At 39.1% G+C, this 24,982-nt stretch overlaps 1 protein-coding gene across 13 annotated transcripts in view; it reads left to right on the top strand.

Moving 5' to 3' along the window:
• The window catches only part of ABCB11 (ATP binding cassette subfamily B member 11), a 68,406-nt gene extending 44,735 nt beyond the window's left edge, over positions 1-23,671 (top strand). For all 13 annotated transcript variants that reach the window (XM_083842358.1, XM_083842357.1, XM_083842355.1 and 10 more), the window contains 18 exons: positions 667-780; positions 2,814-2,924; positions 3,838-3,963; positions 5,312-5,515; positions 6,197-6,367; positions 7,597-7,798; positions 8,494-8,569; positions 9,509-9,644; positions 11,204-11,365; positions 15,598-15,702; positions 15,800-15,961; positions 17,029-17,232; positions 18,732-18,973; positions 19,087-19,243; positions 20,225-20,422; positions 21,199-21,405; positions 22,236-22,382; positions 23,061-23,671. In XM_083842358.1, the coding sequence (XP_083698484.1) occupies positions 667-780; positions 2,814-2,924; positions 3,838-3,963; positions 5,312-5,515; positions 6,197-6,367; positions 7,597-7,798; positions 8,494-8,569; positions 9,509-9,644; positions 11,204-11,365; positions 15,598-15,702; positions 15,800-15,961; positions 17,029-17,232; positions 18,732-18,973; positions 19,087-19,243; positions 20,225-20,422; positions 21,199-21,405; positions 22,236-22,382; positions 23,061-23,261 (2,925 nt within the window). In that variant the 3' untranslated portion in view covers positions 23,262-23,671. The remainder of the gene's footprint in view (positions 1-666; positions 781-2,813; positions 2,925-3,837; positions 3,964-5,311; positions 5,516-6,196; positions 6,368-7,596; positions 7,799-8,493; positions 8,570-9,508; positions 9,645-11,203; positions 11,366-15,597; positions 15,703-15,799; positions 15,962-17,028; positions 17,233-18,731; positions 18,974-19,086; positions 19,244-20,224; positions 20,423-21,198; positions 21,406-22,235; positions 22,383-23,060) is intronic.
• Positions 23,672-24,982: the final 1,311 nt, after the last annotated feature.

Genomic DNA, 24,982 nt, shown 5'->3' with positions numbered 1-24,982 from the left:
TTTATGAGGAGATGACAAATGTTCCCAGATGTCACAACAGAGAACTGAAATAATAATTTCATGATCTCATATACTGGCACATCTAGCATTGGTAGTAGCCCATACACTTCTTTGTGAGAGGGAGACCAAAATACTCCCTGTAGCTGGTACCTGCTCCAGAAGTAAGTTTTGTGAGTATTGATTTAGATAGGAACTGCAATATACAAAGATTGTAATACATTTTTAAATGCTTTATATTTTTAAATGTTGTAAACTCTTGTCTGCTTACTGGTCAAAGACATTTCCAAAATAATCTACTTGCCACTGACATTCAGTTTCAGCCCTTGTTTCAAGGCACAATCATACAGTCAAAGTAAGGTGGCTCAAAAAACACATTAGCAGAAGTCAGTAAAGATCTGAGTGCACACACTCTTAGGCCAGTGCAAATATGATAACTTGATTTAGTTCAACCTGGAAGCAAAGTTGTGAAAGGTAATGAAAATTGTTTCTAAGAGGCATTTGTCTGCTTTTTTTCTGAGCTCCTTATGCTCACATAGTGAGTCACTGCAGCTCAGTTGATGCACAAGAGCTCATTAAGCCACTATAGTTTGATTTGCCTGTCTAAACTCTCAATTGTAATAAAAATTTGATGTCAGATTTTGTTGATCTCTTTGTCCGCTTTTACAGGTTTTCTTTGGTGTTTTAGTAGGAGCTTTAAATCTTGGTCAGGCATCTCCCTGCCTAGAAGCCTTTGCCACTGGCCGTGGGGCTGCAACAGACATTTTTGAGACAATAGATAAAGTAAGTAATACATTTCTAAGCTGTGTCACTGTGTGGTGGGAAAATAAATAAGCCTCAAGCAGCTGTAGTTTATCCACAGTGTAAATGAGGAAAAATGAAAGCAATTAAGGAAAGATTGACTGTGCAATAGAAAGGTCTAGCAGCATGCACACACGCTTAGAGAGGTTGCCTAACATTCCTTAAGCAGCCTGTTTCTGAATAATGAAGCTTTACCTCAGCCACTGCTGTTTCTTACTCCCATACCTGCTTACATATGGTTCCTGGTCAGTGCAGGCGCACAGAAAGTGTACAGGCAGGCACTATCAGTTGCCTTGCAGTCAAATTTTGAGCAGGCACCTAGCTCCCAGCCTCAGGATGGTGTCAAAAGTTGTGGCTTTATTGGCATTAGGTGGCAAAGGTGGATTTATACCCTGAGTCAAAGTGAGACCAAATGAGCGCAGGCAGTGATCTTGCAGCATTCAGAAATGTTCATCATAATGTTCTCTGTACAGATACATATTTGAAATGAAGTTGCATGAGAAAGTCTGAGAGCTGTTGGCATCTATTCATGAGGATTCCTTTCTCTAACTGCATATATTTAGTGGCCGACAGAACACTGTAGATTTCTTAACAGTACTTTATATCTCTGGTCATTGACAGGCTTTATTGTACTTGTGCCTATTTAAAAGTGTGTAAACACATTAAAATGCTGCTTGTCTTTACAGTGCACATAAGGGTATATAAAGAAAGCTCAAAGAGCTGTGGTAATGCTAATGGACTTTTTTGTAACCTATCAGTGTTCTATAATAATGATAACATAGATGCCTTATAAATGCACTTTATAATCTAAAGCTTTTGCTCTAAGATAACTGAAAAAGAGATGAATAAGGGAAGTGTTTTTTAGACAAAAAATTAGAAAGCAAAAGAGATTTGCAACAGTAAGGATTAATCACAAAATTCAAGATAAGGCTGAGTCAGATAACCTTAGGGTAAAAAAAAAAAGCTAATGTGAGATTTTGTCCATATAGAGGAAAGGGTGACAAATTCGATTCATCTGCTTGCTACATTTGTAGGTTTGTGATTTGATAGTAAAAGCTCAGCTCTGCCCTCATACAGATTTTCTCTGGCACTAAACTTACACGGTCATGCTGCAGTTCCTATTTGCAGGATTAGTGAAAGTCTTTTCTTCATAGCTTATTATCAGATTTTAAGTAAGCTATATTCCTAAAGATGAATCAGTCTTTTAGCTGTTCTTAACATCTTAGAATATGCACATTTCCAGTATTAAAATTCCCTTGTATCTGTTAGGCTACATTAAAAAAAATAGATGTATGTATCAATTATCAAATATTGGTGGTGTTATAGTTTTAATAAATTCTCTATTCCATGGTTAATATTTTTCCATAAAGTTCTTCATAAATCTATCCTCAGAAAGTTTAATTTCTTTGGGATCCCTCAAATTTCTTAGTTCTGTGCTCATGTCTGATGATCCGCAATACCCAAAGCCTTGCCAAACGTATGTGAGACCCAAAACACTTTGTGGAAAAACCTCAAATCAGAATTCCATCTCCTAGGACGGGGCATACAGGGATGGATGCTTGAAATGCAAAATGATGAAGTGTGTAGGTTTTCAGCAATTTTTATTTTTTTTTTCAGTGGTGTAAGAGTGTGTTTATATGCACAAAATAGTAGCCATTTTAGTCCTGAGGAGCTGGCTAAATTAACTTAGCTGCATCAATGAAGCATTCTAACTATTCTGTTCAGCAAAACCTAGCTGAATAGTAGACTGTGTAAGTGCAGTAAGCATAAAAGGAAAAGAGGGTGCATTCGTTTTGCCTGCGCTAGCTGCCAGTGACAGCTCTCCCATCACTTTAGCCTTTTACTTCATGTTCCTTGCCCGCTAGCCTAGGGGCAGATCCTGCTGCTGGTTCAATGCAGCCAATTGCTGTTCAAACAGAGGTGCCATGGCTTTGTATGGTATTGGGAATATTTATCTACTGCAACAGTGTTGGCTGCTTAACAGCAAGTAAATAACACAATACATTTTGCCCTAGAAACCCACCATTGACTGCATGTCAGAAGATGGCTACAAGCTGGATAAAGTAAGAGGTGAAATTGAATTTCATAATGTAACATTCCATTATCCCTCCAGACCTGATGTAAAGGTAATTATTCATCATCTCTTTTGTGAACAAATTTACTGTAAAAAATATATCCTGCCAGCAATTTCTAGATTTTCAGTAGAGTTTGCTTTCCATAAGCCTAGACCTGTTTAAAAGTAGCCTGTAAATAATTCTTCCATCAGTGGTGTAATTCTATTTACCATTATTTTGTTTTACCATTCTGACATATCTGTTGCCATACGTATTCCTTGCTGCTGAACATAAACTTGTAGATTTCAGAAAGTTCATCTGCATACAGCTTCTCTTACAATCAGTTATGCGCTTTTATCAACTTATGCAAGAATAGCAGACCAAGTAATAAGCTGATCTGAGCAAGGAAATTTTCGAAAAATCTTCCATTACCCTGGGGATGTATCACGTGACCCATTACAATCTAGGAAAAGGTACAGGAGCACTGGCTGTATAGCCCATTATTTCTCTACTGCTGTGTTTGAAGTGACAAATCCTCCTTGGAAAGTGCATTTGGCAGACACAGAAGCATATGAAGTATCAGATTATTCTGTATAATTTAGCTTTTACATTCTTAACATTTATGCTTTAACAGGCGTTCATAATTCATATAGACTGTTCCTTAAAGGGGATTTATTACCAAGTTCTCCAATGGTATTAGCTTGACTAGTTCTTAGTGATGAAAAACAGGAACAAAGAAAGATCAAAATCTGATGCCTGTCATGGAAAATTGTGTTCTGCATTTCTGAACTCTTCAAACAATGTAAAAAAGATTGTTTTCTTTTTCCTCTTTCTTCATATATATATATTTTTTAATTTGTGTGTTTACTTTGAGTCTCCGTGTAAAGATAAAGAATATAGGATGGATCTCCTCCTGCTGCTTGCCTATATGACAGTGAGAGAATTAGAATTGATAGATTTTTTCTGTTTTCTTTTTTCTTTCCAGATTTTGGATAACCTTAATATGGTTATTAAAGCAGGGGAGACAACAGCTTTTGTTGGAGCTAGTGGAGCTGGAAAAAGTACAACAATACAGCTCATCCAGCGTTTCTATGACCCCACTGATGGCATGGTGAGTGTCCTGTTCTAGCAGGCGTTTCTCTAGTCTTAGGGACTTGAAAGAGTGACTTGGTTTCTTCTCTGAGATGGAAAGGAACTTTTTAAGGAACTTTTTTTTTTTTTAATCCAATAAAGAAATGAGTGAAATTCCCTCTCAGGGGAATACTGAATAGATAGTATTATCAAAAATTACGTGAAAAACTGCTAGGAGAAAATAAAATTCAGTGACAACCTGAATAAAATCTGTACCTATAGATAAAATAATTCAGGAGTGACAAACCATTTTATGTTCTGGGAAACTCAGTATTAAACATTTAATCATTATCCCATAATACTGATTTAGCATCTGCCATTACCATTTAATAATAGTTTGGCTAAGAATATGAATACATCTGTTAAGTCTCATTCTTTTTCTGTTTTCCTAGTTGGCACAAATCACACATATGGTGACCTGTATTTGAATGTATAAGAGACAAAAACCAACTTAGTGTAAGCATAGTCTGCAAAACTCACTTATGCAGAACTCAGTTACATTTGGGTGTGTGTTCTATGATTTCTTCCTGTTTTTCATGCCAAAAGACTGAAGTTTCAATATTCACAAAGAACATTTCACCATATGTCCTAACAGTACTTTGGAATCTTGAAGACTAGAAAATGTATGAAAATACAGTGGTGCTGCTCACAGCAACCTTTCTTTTTCCATTGTCAAGAAGAAAATTTTTGTAAACTTTTGCTTGTCTGCATTTTTACAAAAAATGCCTTTCCTTCATTAGCTACCTCCCCAGTACTGAGACAAAGGAATAAATTTGCCTAGAGGTATTGTTTTACACAGATGAAAGGTAAGGACTAGAAAATGAGGCACACAGACATACTTTGAGGCCTTGTGAGTAGATCAGGCTAAAAAATAGAAATTCCTCCCTTTGAAAGTAACTACCTGTCTTTAAAAGTGTCTACAGGGAGATGTTGGAGGATGGTTTATTCTTCTGCCTGGCCCTCTATGGAGCAGTTAATTCATTTTTACTAATGGAAAACACACACCATCTGTATATGCTCAAATTTGTAAGTCCTTTAAAGAAAGAAATTTTGATGGGTACTTTCTGCCTGGCTTTATTTGTGAGACCAAGGAAAGAGAGGTGTTGGGAAATTAAATCAAAAGCACAACTCCTACACACCAGAACTATTGTACACTTCTGCTACTACACTGTAGTTTTTCTTGTATGAAAGCTGTGTTTTACACTGGGCAGAGAAAAACAACATCATAAGCCCTTTATTTTTATTGTGTCTTTCTTTGTCTCTGGACTGAAGGAAATAATGTCCTTGAATTTTATTTTGCTTGTCCTTGCTTTATTTGGCTTCTGTAGGTTACTCTGGATGGCCATGACATTCGCTCCCTTAATATCCAGTGGCTACGCTCACAGATTGGTATTGTTGAGCAAGAGCCAGTGCTGTTTGCTACCACGATTGCAGAGAACATTCGCTATGGTCGGGATGAGGCTACCATGGATGACATAATCAAAGCAGCCAAACAAGCCAATGCTTACAAGTTCATCATGGACTTGCCACAGGTATGCTGTGCCTTGTAAGTAAAATCTGATGGAAAAATAGAGATTCTCTGTGTCTTTCCCCTCATGCAGCCACCTGTGATGGGCAGAAGATTAAAATGTAGAGTAGGCAGTAACCTGTCCTCAGATCAGAGTTAATTAGGTCTTACTATGTGGATTTCACCAAGTTCATGTATATAATATACATAATTATAGATTATCCTGGCTGTCTAGATCTTAGGCTGTATGTGTTTATCTAATTCTCTACCTGAAGCTGGTGCGATAATCATGAATCAGAGACACGGTATTCATGAGTCACATGCCATCAGCAGACAAATCCAGCTCTCTGGAAAGCTTGCTGGTGAGTCATCTGATGGAGAGTAGGCAGGTGTTTTCCTCTGCATTGCAGCTTTTGCTGATAGAGTTGTTCTGAGCCAAAACAGAACACTGCACTTTTTTATCAGTACATACTTTTGGTCTGGGGTTGGCAGTTTGCTTCAGGCAAGACAACGTTGTTTGTTAAGAAGAAAATTACTTCATCAGCTCTCCTTTGCATTTGGTGCACTAACAGTGGTTTTTTTCTTTCAAAAATGAAAAATTTTCAAAGTTATTCCCAGGAGAAATCTGAGAGACATTGTACCAGTATCTATGTTGATTTCTAATAGACCTCTTTGTTACAAATTTCTTCTTTTTTCCTTTACCCAGCAATTTGACACTCATGTTGGAGAGGGTGGAAGCCAGATGAGTGGAGGTCAAAAGCAGAGGATAGCTATTGCCCGAGCCCTTGTGCGAAACCCTAAAATCCTGCTACTGGATATGGCTACTTCAGCACTTGATAATGAAAGCGAAGCTATTGTCCAAGAAGCACTTCATAAGGTTTGCTTTAGTATAGCATAAATCAGACTTACAAGGGCAGAAATTATTTTGAATGCATTCTGCAGACAGTGCTGCTGAATTTCAACAAAGCAGTAAAAAGCGTTTCTTAATAGTATTCGTATGCAGAAATAGAACCTTAGTATTATTGACAGGAAATATTTTTTCTTGCATTCGGACATTAACAGGATAGTTCCCTTTTTCCAGAGATAGGTGCTTATCTTGGGAGGTTCTCTATATTTCGTCTTGTTTTGTGTGAACTAGGATCTAGTCCATGTGTTCTGGGTCCGACAGCAAACCCCTTATGAGGGGAGTTTGGCATGAAGTAAGTAATAAGATGCTAAAGACTGTCAAGATTTCACCAATTCTATCCATGCCAAGAAAGACTCTTTTCCCTGTCAACTGTCTGATTCATCCAATAAAACTAAATATTGGCATCACAGACCCCTACTCCCAAACCAGCTGTGCTAAGGTCCTCTTAGTCATCAGAGAGGTGACCAATAAAATTGATAGGATCCCAGGTAGATTCATCTAATTCTACAGTAAATATGTAAGATAAGTGAAAATAAAGCTGCCAGTTTTTCTCTCCATTTAACATAAAGGGAGCTTAGTCATGTGTAAATTTTGCTAAAACAAACGCCATTCCTAATGCCATTGGAATGCTACACACAGACAATAACTATGTCAGATGACTGAAGAAGAATCTGCAGTCTGTAGAGAGGTGTCACTTGCAATCTTGGTCATTTTTCCTAACTTCAGTCCATGAATCCAAGAAAGACTTTGCTAAGGCAACACATTCAGAACACTTGAATTGCATTCAGGAATAATTCTTCTTTGGTAGCAGAGAATATTGCAGTGATCAGTCATGTGTAATTGACTGTTCTAGAACTTTGCAAATGTCTGGGTTTCTCTGCAAAGCTGGAGATAATAGCACTCCAACAAGTGTTAGTGCTGAGTCCAAGTTAAAACACTTAGTGCTGCAGCAGTGCCCCTTCACAGCCTTCATACTGCAACAAGATGTTCCCACACAGCTTAGATTGCTGGCAAAATGAACACCCAGGTGTCTGTCTCTCTTTTTTTTGGTGGGGAATAAGTGGGCTATGGATGGAATTCAAGCCAAAGTCCACCTGAAAGACTGCCTTTGATTTAGAGAAACTTTAGGTGATAGAGCATTGGTTCCAAGTGTTTCCATTTGCTGTCCTGGGACTGGGGCTGTTTTTGTTCCCTGTCAGGCTCGCCTCGGCCGCACATCGATCTCGATAGCTCACCGCCTGTCAACCATCAAAGCTGCCGATGTCATCACTGGATTTGAGCATGGAAGGGCTGTGGAGAGAGGAACTCATGAGGAACTCATGAAGAGAAAAGGGGTTTATTTCATGTTGGTGACCTTGCAGAGCAAAGGAGATGCAGCACTTACTAGAGCAGCAACAGAAAGTAAGTGTCTTGATTTCTTTAATAAAGTGATATAGAATTCCACAGAATGTAGATTTATTTTTAATGGGGCTAATTGCTTTCCGCACCCTCTTAATGACTGACTTTTAGCATTCAGCAAAGTAATACATTGATAGCCCTAGCCAAAAGGTTTTTACTGCATGTACACTGAATAACCTTCCTTCTATAGATCTGCCCTGAAATATTAATCCTGATCAGCAATACCCTGCCATTTTATATTTTGATTTTGTGCTGACAGTCCAGCCATGTCACATTTGAAATACAAGCAAATTACAGAGTATTTTGAAACCACCCTATTTGTTTTACTAGAGGAAGATTTAATCAAAGCTTCTGGAAATGGAGGTCTAGTAGAATGACCTTTTTATTTTTGGAAGCATCATATCTTGGATATGATTGTCTTAAAAGGACAATTACAGTATCAAAATAGGGAAACTGCCTTCAGCACTCACATCCCAAGTGAGATGGCCCAATATTCAATTAATTTCATCCTGTCAAATACAAATATTAAAACCTGGGGTATATGTAGGATGAACAGCAAAGTGGTGCTATATTCCTTGCCTTCTACAAAGTATTCCAATTATAGCTTGGAGACTGCACTTTTTTACAAATCAACACTGGACTTAAGTTGTATGTAATTTTAGCACAAACTAAAGAGCTGTATATACTGTATTCTACAGCAACAGAAAATAACATTGAGCCAAATCTTGAGAAAATCCAGTCATTCAGCAGAGGAAGCTATCGGGCCAGTTTGCGGTAAGTCTTAAAAATCAATGTAAATCTCAGTATGTTTCTGGATTTCTATATTTTTCACACCATTCCATAATCCCAGTAATGTTAATTATTCACTGGTCTGTGTGTTTTGAAAAAAGGGTGGAAGGGCTTCAAACATTTCACTGAGACACCATCCACTTAGAAAGAAAGAGCTTGGGTAATATGTTAATGATTGAAGGTCCATGGATAAATAGAAAGACTTTTAATTTTACTCCCCTTTCTAGACATAGGACCCTCTTGCAAGGTTCTGGCTTTCTATATTTATGTTCCATTTTTAATATTCCTCATACAGCCATATATTTATATTGCCTAATGCACTTTCAATCCATTCACTTTTTTTTTTTTTTTTTTAAAGAAAAGACATTGAGAGGTCGATGATGCAATGTGTGAGGACAGTTTTATTAAGGCTTCTTCTTGATGAAAGTGAAAGCTTTTTAGAAGCTAGGCAGTCTACTTAGACGTCTATTATTTCTTTCTGGCAAGCCCACATCAGACATGCAAGTGAATCTATCTCCTACATCACAGGGTCATGTTTCAGTGGGGAGAGAGCTGGATTTTTTCAGCATCCTGTTTTTCTGGACTGAACTACTTGATAATGGTGAATTGACTTGGTGTCTTAATAGCTTATGCAAATGTAGTAGGATACACCATAATTTTCCCCCCAAAAAACAGTGCAGGTCACATAGAAGACAATGTCTGAGTGGTGGGGTAGAGTAAGATTTTGAAAAGTATTTATTCCCCCTGTGGGATATTTTCTTCTCAAAAGCTGAGAGAACACAGGAAAAGAAAGAAGTCAGTGGGAGTCGTGTGATTTGCTTCAGTGAAACCTGATGTAGTTGTTACGAAAACTGTTTATGCTTTGAGAGAAAGTATTATGTTACTGAACTGTGAAGAACAGACTATATCTGTCTTCCTTCACAGAGCTTCACTTCGGCAGCGGTCCAGATCTCAGCTCTCCAATGTCGTCCCCGACCCTCCATTATCCATTGCAGGAGATCAGGCAGAGTCTGTGTATCTTATGTCTTCATACGGAGAAGATGATGGACAAACAAAAAAGGTCAGGTCCAATAGTTCATTATTAAATTGCAACCAAAAAGGACATCTTTTAATTAATTGTTAATGAGAACCTGTAAATATATGCTTCTGTTATAGGCAGATATGTCTTTTTGGGTTGATACTTTTCTCAACTTAAACAAAACCACCACTTCAAGTTCTATGTTCTGTATCCTCTAAGCTGTATTTTGATGGCCCTCATGCTTATTGTTCCACGTAAAATTTGTAGCAGACCATGAGCTCTTGGTAAATCAACATATGTTGTAGATCAAGTTAAAAAATACTTATTAATTAAAAGGCATATAAATTAAAGTTGAATTAACCAACAAAAAGCAAGGCGCTCAGTCTGTGAAATGTAATAGCCACTCAGCAACAGAAATGATGCTACTTCTTGTTCAATAGAGTAAATTCCATTTCTTCTCAAAATCAGCTAGAGGTGTGTGAGTAAAGAGAGATCCTCACTGCTAACAGGCCCTGAGTCCTTTCACTGACAGTGTCCTTGTGCAATCAAGTAGTATAGAAAATAACAAACACGTTAAAGTTATGCAGGATAGAACCAGTTCTTTAGGAATACTCACAGTGGGTTTCTAAATTGCTTATGAAGCTCCCTGCCCCACTTTGCAGGGCTACAGATACTCAGTGCAGAAAACGGCAGTTAGAAGTCTCTATTCCTGCTATTGCTGAGCCTCTTCTGTGGATAAATAAGTGGCTTTAGTGCTGTGACTCTGATACTAGCTCATAAGGAAGAGAAAAAAACAAAATGTTTCCACCCATTCATCCTTGCCCATTTCCAGCAGATGGGTCTTTACAGTGTCTGTTTTGTCTGGGCATTTCCAGCCATATGAATGGCAGGGCTCAGCACACTGAGTGTTGCAGAAATACTGCACAAATCAAACTGCAGGGTAAGTTATAATTTGATGATCAATATTCTGCTGGTACTGGGAGTAATTATGGGAATTCTGTCCATAGTCTGACGATGTTTCACAAAAGGGAGGCATAATTAGCATGTATAAAGCTCGACTCTGGCTCTCACTCTTATGTCTCTGTTTTAGTTATATTGCACACCTATTAATTTGATGCAGAGTCTGATCAATGTGTTTACCCACAATGCTGTAAAATCATATTTAAGAACATTCCAGGAGAGACATAAAAAGCCCCTTGTGAGGAAGAAGCTTAAGTTTTGGTATTGAGTACTGCATAATGCATCATCTGGAAACAGCAGACTGGGAACAGTCTGAGTTTCTGTAGCAGAAAGTCTGGTCATAATTAACCTCTTAATTTGGAATCAGTAGAGCTACATAAGGCATGAATCTGTCTCTCTTTCTCCAGGGACAGTAGCAGTAGTCATTTATGTAACCTTCCTGTGACTCCCTAACCCTGCGAAAGAGCTCCATGCAGCAGCCAAGGCCCATCATTGCCCCTTCCCATACAAACCTAGAGCAGCTGTTTGGGACTTGGACATAGCCATCTAACTGACAATGCTAATGATATTTATCTCACTGTCATAGGGAGAACATCACTGGGAGAATGCATTTGTTTCATGAATCCAACCTGTTTTTTCAGGAACCTGTTGTTGTGGAGGAAGACATCAAGCCTGTACCATTTACCAGGATTTTGAAATACAATGCCTCTGAATGGCCATACATGGTGCTGGGATCTCTGGGAGCAGCTGTGAATGGAGCAGTCAGTCCTCTCTACGCTTTGTTATTCAGTCAGATTCTTGGAGTAAGTAATGCTAACATTTTGAAGAGTATTTTAGCTCTTAAGCAGAAGGGAGCGAAGGAACCTGTGAAACAGTACTTGACATGTTTTGGGTGAGTCTTTAGATCTTGTCAAGCAAATGGGGTTAGGCTTCTTGCTTATAAACAATTATTCAGTAGGGATATTTATATCATTGTCATCACGCTATCATTTGAGCTCTTTGACGGGGCAGGCTTGTTAGCATTTGTCATGTGTGCTTCATTATCTCTCATGTTCACTTTCCAGGAGCTGTTGGTAGTGGGTTTCTGCACACACACAGGATTTATTTTAGGTGAGACAAGCTATACCTTGCATCCAGGTACAGTGAGGAGGGACACCTGCAGAGGTCCCTCCATGCAGCATTTCATTCTGCAGTCTTGGTCAAACCTTTAAGAAAGCTTTGGATCAGACCCCCAGAATACTTCACATTTTTCTTCATATTTCATTACAGGAACATTCAGCTCTTTGCCGTCTGCTCCCTGCAGAATGCCCAGGGAGAGAGAGATCATTGTAACAGGTTTCATACCTGCCAGCAGAAAGTAGATTTGCATCAACAAGTATGAAAGAAGCAGGAAACAGGAATGTGTTTTTAAACCTTGTCATTCACTAAAGAATGTGTTACCATTAAGCCTTGCTTGAAACTTTTCACGAGTTCAACTGTGTCTGTTTTTTCCTTCAAACACTTGCTGGAATAGAAAGAGAGGATGCTTCCTCCTTTTGTAAAACAGCTTTTTGGAGAAAACATTTGCCGAGTTATTTGGAAACTGGAGAGCTGCTGAAGGAATTCAGCACTGCTGTAACCAATGCCCAGGAAAGTGCCCTAAATTGTCAAGAATCAGGAGGATTTATGCTGTTTCTTATTGGGTAAAGTAATGACAAATTCACTGGGAAGAAAATGGGAATGCTACTGTGGTTTAGTGGTTTAGGTAACTACCTGAGAGCGGGTAAAACTTGTGTTGCAATCCCCATTTATTTGTTTAGGTCATGTTAGGTATCTATGTGTACAAAGAATGTAGGATCTCAGGGGTAGACACGCTTCTAGAAACTGGAGGTTTCACTGTTGTTTTCTGTGGGGTGCGGTGGGGTGGGTAGGTGGGTGTTTTGGCTTTGGTGTTTCTCTCCAGGAAGTTACTAAGGCTGTCCCTGGTGATCCACTTAGTGGCTCCTGGCCAATACGCTATGGCCTTTTAGCCTCAGGTCTGCCGTCTCCAAACACTTGTTGAGTGTCTAGACCTCATGCCAAGGACTGTGAATTTCCCTAGGCAGCAGGTGAGGCACTGCTTTGTGTAGTCTGCAATGAATCTAACCTTTGACTCCTTTTGAGAGCTAGGTTTTCTAAACACTGGGAGGTCAGGGCCTCAAGTCATCCTTCAAGATGCTGAATGCCTTTATTGCCAAGGATGCATTCCTCCTCTTGAAGGTCCGAGTTCATGGAAAGAAAGAGGCTGCAAGAAAAAACAAGCCACAGCCAACATGAGCAAAGACCAACATCTGTGTTTTATTATTCCTAAACTTAAGAAATTTCTGCCTGCTGCCAAGGAAGGCAGGCAGATGGAACATGCATCTGCTTTCCAAGCTGTTTGACTATCTGCAGTGATGTTGTGACAGACATGTGGGCCTGTACTCTGGGAGCAATACACCGGAGAAGTGAGGGGAAAAATCCCCACAGCTATAAAATGAAAGAGTAAATTTAGCAGAGTCTGCCTTGAAGGTGCTCAGAAATTAGTCTCCAAAAGTCAGTGAAGAGCTGGATAATACTGGATATGTCTTTTTAGCTGTTCAGTTCAGATCAGAAGTGTACCTGTGAAACACATTTCTCAGTTGTTTCTTCCTTCTGTGCTTTGGTTCCCATTGTGGAACTGTCTGAGTATGGGAAATCAATCATGTGCTAGCAAAACTCAGCTGGAAGGTGTGTTCCAACTGTTTGCAATACAGAGATCTCTTTCCAAACAATGTTATCCTGGACTGCTGCATTCAACTCTAAGGCCCCCAGCACAAGAAGGACATGGATGTATTTGAACAAGTCCGGAGGAGGGCCACAAAGATGATCAAAGGGCTGCAGCAACTGTCCTCTGAAGGACTGGCTGAGGGAGTTGGGGTTGTTCAGCCTGGAGAACAGAAACAGTACCTTAGGACTATAATTAACATCACATACACATTAACAAATGTATGTGATGATGAGTAGTTACTCTGCTGGTTATGTGTTATGCTAACAATACGTGTGACATGACCATTACAATGAAGTGCATTTTACCTTCCTGTCTAGATAGTGCATACCATGGTGATACTAAAAATACTGTTACAACAATTCTCAAATCCAGAATTCTTGCAGGACACAGTTTACCTGTTCATGGTTCATCTGTTCACCTTTGTATGCTTCATTCGGTCCAATTGTTTAAATAGAACGTGTGATGGAAAGAAAACTATGCTGTATCTTTTCTAGATACATAAGTTACAAAGACAGTTGAAAGTTGCTCACAACCTGTTCAATTCAGGATGAAACAGAAACTACTGAAGCTACAGTGGATTTCATTAAGGGGATAGGAAAAGCAGCACACTACTATATGTTTTGTTCTTATTATGATGGATTAAATTAAGAGCTTTGCATCAGAGCCTATCTGGTGACTTAATTCAAACAACGATTAGTCTGACAAAGTAATATGCCTTGCTAGTGAAAAGTAATATCACAGCACGGCACTGGAGCAGACCTTAGCTTGCATTGCTAAGTGCTGTTTAGATATTATCATTCTGGATTTTGCAGGATTTATTTTGCTGCCAAGGTACTTATGTACAAAGTTAAAAGCACTTTAAGTAGAATTCCCAATAGAGAACAGCTATTTGTTTTTCTCAAATCCAGGCTCTAATTCCTCACTGTTACTTTAATGTGTGGATCACTTTCAACACTAAATAACTTGGGTTGACCTTTTAAGAAAGGAATTAAGTTTATTTTTGTGGAAATTTTGTACGTTGCAGCTGTAATGAAAATTTCTTATTCTCTTTCTAATGTTAGCTACTAACCTAGAAGAGTTTAAGATAGTTTTGATGTAAGTAAAGCTCAAATGCACAATTTATTTTTAACTACATAGGGAGCAGGCTGAGAAGTTGAGAGGGGAGGCAATGTGTCACAGTTTTTACCTGTGAAATCCAATTAGAATGAATTTAACATTAGCAGAGAAGTACAAACATGAACTGTGGCTTATACCTGTGAGTAGCAGAAGTAGTTCAACAACTGCAGGTAAGTTAACTGACCTACATATCAATTGCTGTGAGTGGAAGTAATTGCTAAAAGATGGCTTCTTAGATTTGTACCACTACTTCAGCAGCAGCCAGTAACACCAACAGTTGTTGAAGAAGACCAGATATAAAGAACAACTGATAAAAGAAAAATTTCATGGAGGTTGGAGCAGGGCAGGATGGAGGGGCTGTACTTTAATGCTTTTTCTTAAGTACTCAGCAATAAACACGTATCCACCCTCCTTCAGTAGAAAACAATAGGTTCCTGTTGAAGCCTACCTACAGCAAGCACATCATTAGTGTTGTGCAAGGCGAGTCATCCTAAAGTGTAATGACTTATGAGTGCTTTATTTCATATGGCCCAGTAAAGTTCAAATTGTCATAGATTAGAGAGGAGGTCAGAGAGCTGCTGCAGTGTCTCTTTGTCCCTACGTTTTTTATTTTATTGCTATTCTGGTTATCAGCCAATACTGGGAGGAGAGGGATGTGATTGATAATTATAACTATGCATGGACAGCAAATAATCTCAGTCTATGTAGACACCGAATATAATGAACTTGTTGTTTAACAGCAGTATGCTGTACCCAGGCTTACCCTAGGGAAGTAAGTGGGCATTTATTAGGGGTGAGGGAGAGCCCTGTGTTACGGCTTTGGTTCTAGGCAGGGCTTCTGTATTTGACAACAAGAAGTCGTGAATTAATGGTTCTGGAAACAGGGATGAACACACAGGTGCTTCTCCTCCTGGAGACACACTTCGGTTCAAAGGCAGCAGAACAACATTTCCTTTTGTCCCCTCTCCTTCTGGACAGACTCTGAGCCAGAGAAGAGTAGTATGCACCCAGGTTGCCTGTCCTTGAGCCACAGAGGCCAGATGTGGTCCTGTCTCTTGGACTCAGCCAGGGACTTCCTTCGGTGTTGTCCTTCCTTCTTCACCTGTACCTAAACTGACACTTCTAATACTATACCATGCATTTCTTTCAAAGACCTTCTCCGTTCTTGACGAAGAAGAACGAAAAACCCAGATCAATGGTGTTTGCCTGCTCTTTGTCTTCATTGGACTTCTTTCATTTTTTACACAGTTTTTACAGGTAATAGCAGTACAATGTAAGTAAATTTGTTTCTGATCCCTTACTCTGTGTGTATCTCTTCCTGTACAAAATTTTTGTTTATTGCCTTGCACCCCAGGGATACACCTTCGCCAAGTCTGGTGAGCTGCTTACAAGACGCTTAAGGAAAATTGGTTTCCGGGCGATGCTAGGGCAAGACATTGGCTGGTTTGATGACCGGAGGAACAGCCCTGGTGCCCTGACCACAAGACTTGCAACAGATGCATCACAGGTCCAAGGGGTAAGACCTTAAGCACTGTTTTACTATAGGCACAGACTATAGTAAAGTTTTACTATAGTTTTACTATAGGCCTATTTTGGCACATCATCACAGACATTAACTAGCATGCAAAACGCAAAGTCAGTGTAGATCTGTCGCTGATCAGCCAATTAAGCTTTTTTCTGTTTATCATAGACTGTGAACTTGGAACAACTATCACTGTATTTAGCTAAAAGTACAACTCGGATCACCGTTTACTGACCATTGTTCGTGTCTGTATTACCAAAACAAAACCACAAAAATCAATGAAATTAATACCACCTAAGTGGTACCAGGAGGAACATCCAAGAACTGTCATTGATGTATTTTTTCTGAAGATGAATTAGCTTTTTGCCACAATGTTTAGGTGTTTATTTCAAAAACGTCAGGTTCATATTTTAGCAACATTCATCAGTAATCATGTTTTCAAGTGTTTGGCATGGTATTGTTCTTGCTGTTTGTGACAGTTTTGATTTAAACTGACAGTCCACTTAAAAACCATTTGACAGTACTGGCGGGTGCACTAGCCAGGGATCCACGCAGCCAATTTCAGTGTGACTTATTATTTGGGAAAGTGAACCACTAGCACCATGTGCTGTGTTCCTTAGGGGATGAGGATTAAATCATGCTGAGCTGTAAGCACACTACCTATCTGAACTGATGCTTTGTTAGATGCAAGTCAGACACCATTTTACTTGGCCCCAGTAAAAGTAATTTTCTAGAAATGAAGGAAACATACAGATGTTTCTGTTACAAGTAATTGGCCTGATTCAGCATGACTGAAGATAGTGGATTTGTTTTTAAAAAACTTTAATTCTGGAAGTTTTAAGAATTTAACAGGCAAATGAGAGAAGAGGTTCCCAAACCCCCTGTCAGCAGGAATTTCCATAGACTCAGAGAAACCATCTGCAAGCCTCTTCAGAGCATATTTTAATATCATTTAGAGATTGCTAAAGTTTTATAGGAAGAATTATTTAAAGATTATTGAAGTTACTAATGGAGCACAAGTCAATCATATCTTTTTTTTTTTTCTTTTCTTTTCTTTGAAGGCAACTGGATCGCAGATAGGAATGATCGTCAATTCCTTTACCAATATTGGGGTGGCCATCATTATTGCTTTCTACTTCAGCTGGAAACTGAGTTTAGTCATAATGTGTTTCCTGCCCTTTTTGGCCTTGTCTGGAGCTGTGCAGGCTAAAATGCTGACAGGATTTGCTGCTCAGGACAAGAAGGCTCTGGAAGCTACTGGACGGGTAAGTTATTTAAAAACTGTATTTGCAGTCAATTTATATTTTGCAGTTGAAAACCAGGGAATTTGGGACTGTCAGCAATTCAAATGTAATAAAACTTACAATTTTTTGCAAATAAGTTGCAAAATTTCAGCTTGTAAAAATACTGAAATGCCATTGGGAACTCCCTAGCTACAAAAATATTTACTGTGTGTAACGTGGGCTGGCCTGCTGCCTTTGAAACACACAACTTCCTTTGAGTTGAGGTCAGGGCCCCTGAGTTCTGGTACATCACTCAGAGCCTGATCCTTTTTGAATACACGTAGTTCAACAGTGCAGAAACCAAACTGCATCATAAATACCGGGGAGTTAGAAGACAGGCAATGTGAGGAAGTGATCCATAGTGACTGCTAAACATGGAAGAGTCCAGTGTGAACAATCAAATTCACTGTACCTATCTGTACCTCCACATTGTGTGATAATGCAACAGATCTGACCCTTAAATTTGGCCAGAAAAAAATACCCTGAAATTGAATGGAATACTTGGTAATGATTTATATTTAGATCTCTTTGTACATTCTGAAAACAGCCATAAGCTGTAAACATAGGAAAGTGTCACACCCTGAAATGACTATCAAACTCCAGACAAACTATAGCGTTATTAAACCAACTTCTGAATAAAATTACTTGAGATAAGTACGGTGAAACTTGGCTCAAACAAACTGTAAATTTACTCCTATAGATGAAACTGTAGTGCTATTTTGGGGATAGAATCTCAAATTTCGACTGGAAACAAGTATAATAGAAAACCTAGGATTAGTTAAGGCTCCGGAGAGGTTTCCAGCTTAGGGAAGGATCATGGGGATTATCTCACAGTTTCCCATGTTACATTTTCTTTGTACATAGACAAGAATTTGCTTACTTTCTGTCCATGTGCAAGGTAAAAATCCTCATGTCACTTGCATTAGAATCAAAATATCACCTTCCCTTTATATGTTCTGTCGCATCAGGCTTGTTTGAACATAAGAGAAACAGTAAGGGTTGAGATGGAATGGAAAGACAGCACATTCAAATGATTTTAATTTATGAAACAGAAGTTGGGGATAGCAACCCTTCTACCTTCTACCCTGATTACTGGTATAAGTAAAATAAGTAATATAATTGAAATATACATGCTTAATTAACAAATACATGCAATCAAGGAAATAATAGTGTTCGTAAAACTTTTTTGTTGGACACATTTATTCTCACGATATAAAAAAGTCACAAGCAGAGCACATGCCTGATTTTGTAAGCGGGCTTAAAGTAACTTAGCTTTAATGGAGCAGAGCATTGCTACTGAGGATGGTAGTAGAGAAGCGGTTGATGTAAAGTTTCTCTTTAGGTTGGCCAATATTTGGCCAGTCTGTATTGTATTTGAATAAACTTATATGTGATTAATGCCCTGCATTTGTGTAAGAGCAGCACTACTTTTCCAAGTAAAAATTAGAAAATCTTACTCATAATTGTTTTTTCTCCTCCAGATTTCCAGTGAAGCCCTCTCTAACATCAGGACTGTAGCTGGGATAGGGAAAGAGAAAATGTTTATTGACACTTTTGAGAAGAATCTGGATATGCCCTACAGAGCTGCAATCAAAAAAGCAAACGTTTATGGAATCTCCTTTGGCTTTGCCCAGAGCATAGTGTTCATTGCCAACTCAGTCTCTTACAGATACGGAGGGTTTCTGGTTGACACTGAAGGACTCCATTACAGCTTTGTCTTCAGGTAGGAGCCTGCCTGGAGCGAGACCCAGGCTCCTCTCCAGCAGTGCTGGTCTGGGTGGAGCATGCAGTTTCCCTACAGCTTCCCATGAATGACCGCGTTCCCCTTTCCTGCAGGGTGATCTCTGCTATTGTGACCAGTGGGACTGCTTTGGGAAGAGCTTCTTCCTACACCCCGAACTATGCCAAAGCCAAAACATCTGCTGCACGTTTTTTTCAACTCATTGATCGGGTTCCTGAAATCAGTGTTTACAGTGAAAAAGGGGAAAAATGGGTAAGAGTGGAGACAGATAAGTAATTTGAGATTTTGCTCAGCTCAATATAAGCACTGAAGTTACAGTAACAATTTAAAAAGCAAGGCGGACTGGCAATTTGTTTGGAACAAATTCCTAATACGAATTCCTATTAGGAATTTGTTTGGGTACATATTAGGAATTTGGAATTATTATGAATAATTATTAGGAATTGTTTGGTAAAACGCCTGTTAATTAGAATAGGAGTAATTGGGATGACTTACAGAACAGCATGCTTTTGTTTTCTGCTCCAAAGTTCACATATAAAACCACTTATAACTACCCTGTAAATTTTTTTTTTAAGTTTGTATCAAAAACTTGAGGTTGTTTTTGAGAAGGAGAGTCATCTTGGAATGAGACAAAATTAAAATGCTTTATTTTTGGTCAACGGAAAAGTCAGACTCAGCAAATTCAAAAAACTAACTTTGATTTAGCTTTATCAGAATTAAGGAATTTTTAAAATAATTGTCACAAGTATATTAAATTCTTTGCTCAGACCATAAAAATAGGGTATCTTGATTCCTTTCAGAATTTAGTAAGTTTTCAATTCTGAGAAAGTTGGAAAATTGTAATATTAAAAACATAGAGGAAATCTGGTCAAAGTTCAGCTGATTTTTTTAAGCATTTTGCACAGATGTGTTTACGTGATCACCAAATTTGGATTTAAACAGTGTCTGTATTAAAAATAAATAACTTTCCAATTTGTCAGGTGATCCCACTTCCAGTTGGTGCCTCTGGCTGGTGTAGTACAGGGCCATGTCAGTAGAGCAATCGTGTGATGACTAATGACCATCTTGCACCAGTAAATTTCTAATCCCTCTTTCTGGGCTAATTTTGTAAGCACTAATATCACGTTTTAAATGACAGATGCAAGAATGGAATTAGAGGAATAGTTATTTTGTACTTTATGACTCAGTTTCAAGCTTGAACTCATTGCAGTGTCTTTCTTATTTTTCCCCTAGGATGATTTCAAGGGAAGCATTGAATTTCTTAACTGTAAATTCACATACCCTTCTCGGCCTGATGTTCAGGTCCTGAAAGGACTCTCTGTAGCTGTGAAGCCTGGCCAGACTTTGGCATTTGTTGGAAGTAGCGGCTGTGGAAAGAGCACCAGTGTCCAGCTTCTGGAGCGTTTCTATGACCCTGAGAAAGGAAGTGTGGTAAGCAAAGCAAGCACGATTTGTGTACTGTTGTTTCCAGCAATGCTACAAGGACTCCTCTGAATGTGTCCTACTGTGCAACCTTGCCAAGGTAGCACACATGCAGTTTGGGGTTTCAGCTCCTCAGACAAATGCAGACTGTTCAGACAACTCCCTGAGTATCAAACGTATTCAGGCAAAATGAGAATACTGCAAACCTCAGGTGCCCTCTCGCGTTATGTAGGCTGCAGGCATTCACTGTGGTAGCTCCTGTATGGAACACGTAACGTGTGGTTGACATTGTGGGAGCACAAGCAAGAATCAAGCCTGACTGAAGCAACAAAGAGTCTGGAACATCACTAAATGTATAGCCTCAACGTGCAAATTCTTCGTGGGTTGCATTTGTCTAGGTTTATCTTCCAGTTATTCAATTACTGATAGCTTAAAAAGCCTTTATAACTTTTTCTCATGTAAATACTTAATCATCCAGTCTGAGATCTTTGCAAAAAAAGAGTCTTGTGATCACTATGCCAGCAAAGCAATAAACCATGTTCCTAACCTTAAGCAATTAAATAATTTAGTTGGAGTTAAGATTAAGCAAATGGTTTAGTGTTTGGTTGGATCACAGACACAGAAAATATTCATCATATAAGAAGACGTGTAAGCAGAGTCTTACTAAATTACTAATTACTAAAGTACAAGTAATATGGCTAAATCATTTAGTTCTGCTGTAAACTATTTGGGTTTTGCAGATTGTTTTGGAATTAAGTTTCATGTTTTCTCCTTTTTCCTGCTAGTTAATAGATGGACATGACACCAAGAAAGTAAATATACAGTTTCTTAGATCAAAAATTGGAGTGGTGTCCCAGGAGCCTGTGCTATTTGACTGCAGCATTGCTGATAATATTAAATATGGCAGTAACACCAAAGACACAACGATGGAAAAAGTTATAGAAGCAGCCCAGAAGGCTCAGCTGCATGACTTTGTTATGTCACTTCCTGAAGTAAGTACACCTGAGGCTTGGCTGTGAGACTTGGACAGGCTGCTCAGCATTCACTGCAGGGAGGCTCACCAAAACCGGTTACAGTTGCTGAAGTGAATTCTTTTTGTCTTGCTTTTACAACTAGACCAGTAGGAGCAAAGACGCCTCCTTTTGTTCCTGAGAGCTTGGGTGCAAGCTGTCCCTGTGTTCTTACTCGATAGGCAAATATTTACAAAACTGAAAATAACATAATTCTGAATTAGGAGAAAATGGAAGATTTTCTTGTCAACTGACAAGACAGAAGAGGAAGCACAGTTCAGCAGTCAAAGCATTATACTGAGTCAGGAAATACAGTTCCTGTTCCCAGCTGTGGGAGTGTTGTCTTGCAATTAGGGCATGATGCCCTAGATCAAAAATATTTGAAGCTGGCTGCTCACGTTCACTTAGGAAGTATTCAAATGCACAGAAACAATATAGACATAAATTGTAAGAATACAAGAAGTATGAATACAATTTAGGCACCCAAACAAAGCACTTGTCCAATGAGCCCGTCAATCACTTTTAGCCTCTTACCCAAATCTAGGTTGGGGGGATCTTTTGCATCAGACAAATCAGCCATCATCTTACCATTAAATTTTCTTCCAGGCCTGTCAGCATACAAAAACACATGGTTCAAAGATGCCTCCCTGAACATTGTATTACTCCCAGAGTATTATTTCTGCCTTGCTGGGTTCTTTAAGGAAGAGACAGCAATGGTCAGAGCTCTTGCCTCTCCTGCTGCTCCTTCAGTTTGCGTATTTATGTATTGTTTACACCTAGATAAAAAATCTCCCTTTTCGTATGTTTTTCAGAAATATGAAACTAATGTTGGGGCACAAGGATCCCAGCTGTCTCGTGGGCAAAAGCAACGCATCGCTATAGCGAGGGCCATCATACGAGATCCTAAAATTTTATTACTGGATGAAGCTACATCTGCCTTAGATACAGAAAGTGAAAAGGTAAGTTTGCAGTGATCAGAAATAAGGCAAAGTTAATGCAGTGGCTTAGAATGTACAGTACCTTTTCCTGTTCTTCAGAGACATCCTGCTGTACAAAGACCACACCACCGCAAAAGTATTCACCGTTGTTAATTCAGCACTTATACCTTTAACGATCTTTTTGAAAGATCTAGAAGCATAGCCATAAAAACAACAGCAAGCTACAGGGACTCTTAGACTGCTGATGAGAGGCAGCACTTTTAAAGTACTGTACATATTAATTCCCTGGGTTTCAAAGCATTCAGTGGGAATCTTTCATAAATACAGCTTCTGCACAGAAAAAACAAACAGTGTGGGGCCTAAGAACTTGGGCAATAGTTTGCATGGCTTGGTTACACTCAGATTAGAGAAATGGTAGAAATTTAGAAGCATATCCAGGCTAACATTCAGCGTGACAGCTGAAAAAGGCCTTCCTTACCATTTAATTTCTACTCCTTTGTATATTTATCTGTCCCTTCTTTGTACTGCTACTAGATTAAGTTCACGACCCAGCTAAGCACACCAATAACATAACCTTCAATTTAGCCTTGTAGTCACTTGTACAAGTATTGCACAATACAGTTAATGAGTTTGAAGCAATCAGCTTTCTCCAGCTCTGAGCCCCAACTTGATTTGCCATTCCCACTTTGTTGCCTTTAGACTGTACAAGCTGCGCTGGATAAAGCCAGAGAAGGGCGTACCTGCATCGTCATTGCCCACCGCTTGTCCACAATCCAGAATGCTGACATCATTGCTGTGATGTCGCAAGGAACCATCATCGAAAGGGGCACCCATGATGAACTGATGGCCATGGAAGGAGCGTATTATAAGCTTGTTACCACTGGAGCCCCGATTAGCTGAACTGCTGTGATACTAAATTTCAAAGATTTTTTTTTTCTCTAAACAAATAGTCTGCAGGAGGTACGTGTATGCTGGTACCCCTTCGTGTCACAAAGTACTCTATGATATAGAGTTATATGGTACCTTAAATGTATGTAGCTTTCTGGGTCAGGCAACTTGTCAGGCACCTGCAGGGGACTAAGCATAGGCTCATGCATGCAGGAAGCAGCTTAGCCCACTGCTAAGTGAAAAGGAAAGCAAGCCCGAAAATGAGATCTTTCTTTGTTGAGCTGGGGAATTGCCACCACCCCAGTCAGACTGCACAGTCCTGTCCTTCCTCAACTAGCAATCAAGGAAGACTCCAGTCTGGTGTTCTGGAAACTGCCACTTCTCTCTAGGTGAGCTGTATGAATAAAAAAAAACAATCCAAAGCATGATGTGGTATTATTGAAGGGTTCAAATATCTCCTAATGGTTCTGCAGAGGATTACAACAGCTACCCTTCCTCTGGGTGCAGAACCTTGACCCTTCCCACTACTTCATGCCATGCCTACTTCAGCTGTGTTGTTGGGGGAGGTTGGGCTTCCACTGCATGCAGTGCTAACACGTTGCAGCCCTCAGCTTGACATACCAGTAACCCTTCCAATAAAACCAGTAAGTACTCACAAAGAAGGTAGCAGCTTCACAATACTGAGGAAAGAAAAATCAAAAAGAGGAACAGAAACCGGTAAGGCTCAGTTCTCCTGCTCTCACCACTCAAAGGTGTCAAACAGATTTTAAATATGAATAAATGCTTTAGTTAAATCAATGTAAAATCCTACAGTTAATTAGCACAGTCATGTAAATCACTTCTGTGGAGATGGTGATGGATAATACGTTTTCTGTGTTTTTCAGAAGGCATGACAATGCCTTTGGGAAGTATTTTTAAATACCATAAGTATATTCAGTAAAAGTAAAAAAAAAAAAAAGCTACTTGTTCATATTAAGCGGAGTTGATAAATACAGCAACAGTTCATTCAAGAATAACGAAGATCTGGAATTACCTTCTGACAGAAGCTTGTATCTGGAACAGTTTGTTTTCAGGTCTACTGCATGTTTCTCTGGAATATGTTACTGGGTGTTGTCTACTGGACAAGGGCCTCTTTCCTTTAGGAACTGGGAACTTGGAGACAAAGTCTAAATTACAGTACTAAAATTTAAATCTTTATTTGCAGCGATAGATTGTTACCGGCAAAGTCATTCTGCAACTTACAGGGGGTGGTGGGGTGGTTTGTAACAAGCCACACCATCATGGAGTTTCTTATAAAACTGTGCAACTGTACCAACTGCTGAAACTTGAATAAAGCTGGAAGGGTGAAAACTTCATCAGGATCCCTCTCTTAATTCCAGGCAGCAAAAAAAAATAAATAAAAATTTCAGCTTTCACACAATCTCAGTAATAGCATTCTTTTATCAGAACCTAGTGAAATCACATAAGCAACATTAAAGTGCTATTTTTCCTAAAGAAGCGTGTTTTTTTTAATCCTTAACTGAAAATGCGTAAGGAAGCTGCATTATTGGCCGTCTGTTTTAATCATTACAGCCTGTTTTGTGTTGGCACTGCTAGGTTAAAGATTGGACTAGATGATCTTAGAGGTCGTTTCCAACCTAAATGATTCTATGTTTGCTTCTGTAATTTGTATCATGTGCATTCCCAAGGGCCAACTCAAAATTATTCACCTTGTTTTCCTAATTGAATAAGAT

Source organism: Anser anser, assembly GCF_964211835.1.
Source record: "Anser anser genome assembly, chromosome: 6".
Taxonomy (NCBI): Eukaryota; Metazoa; Chordata; class Aves; order Anseriformes; family Anatidae; genus Anser; species Anser anser.
The sequence above is the reverse complement of the archived record's forward strand: the minus strand, read 5'-3'. Positions and strand labels throughout refer to the sequence as shown.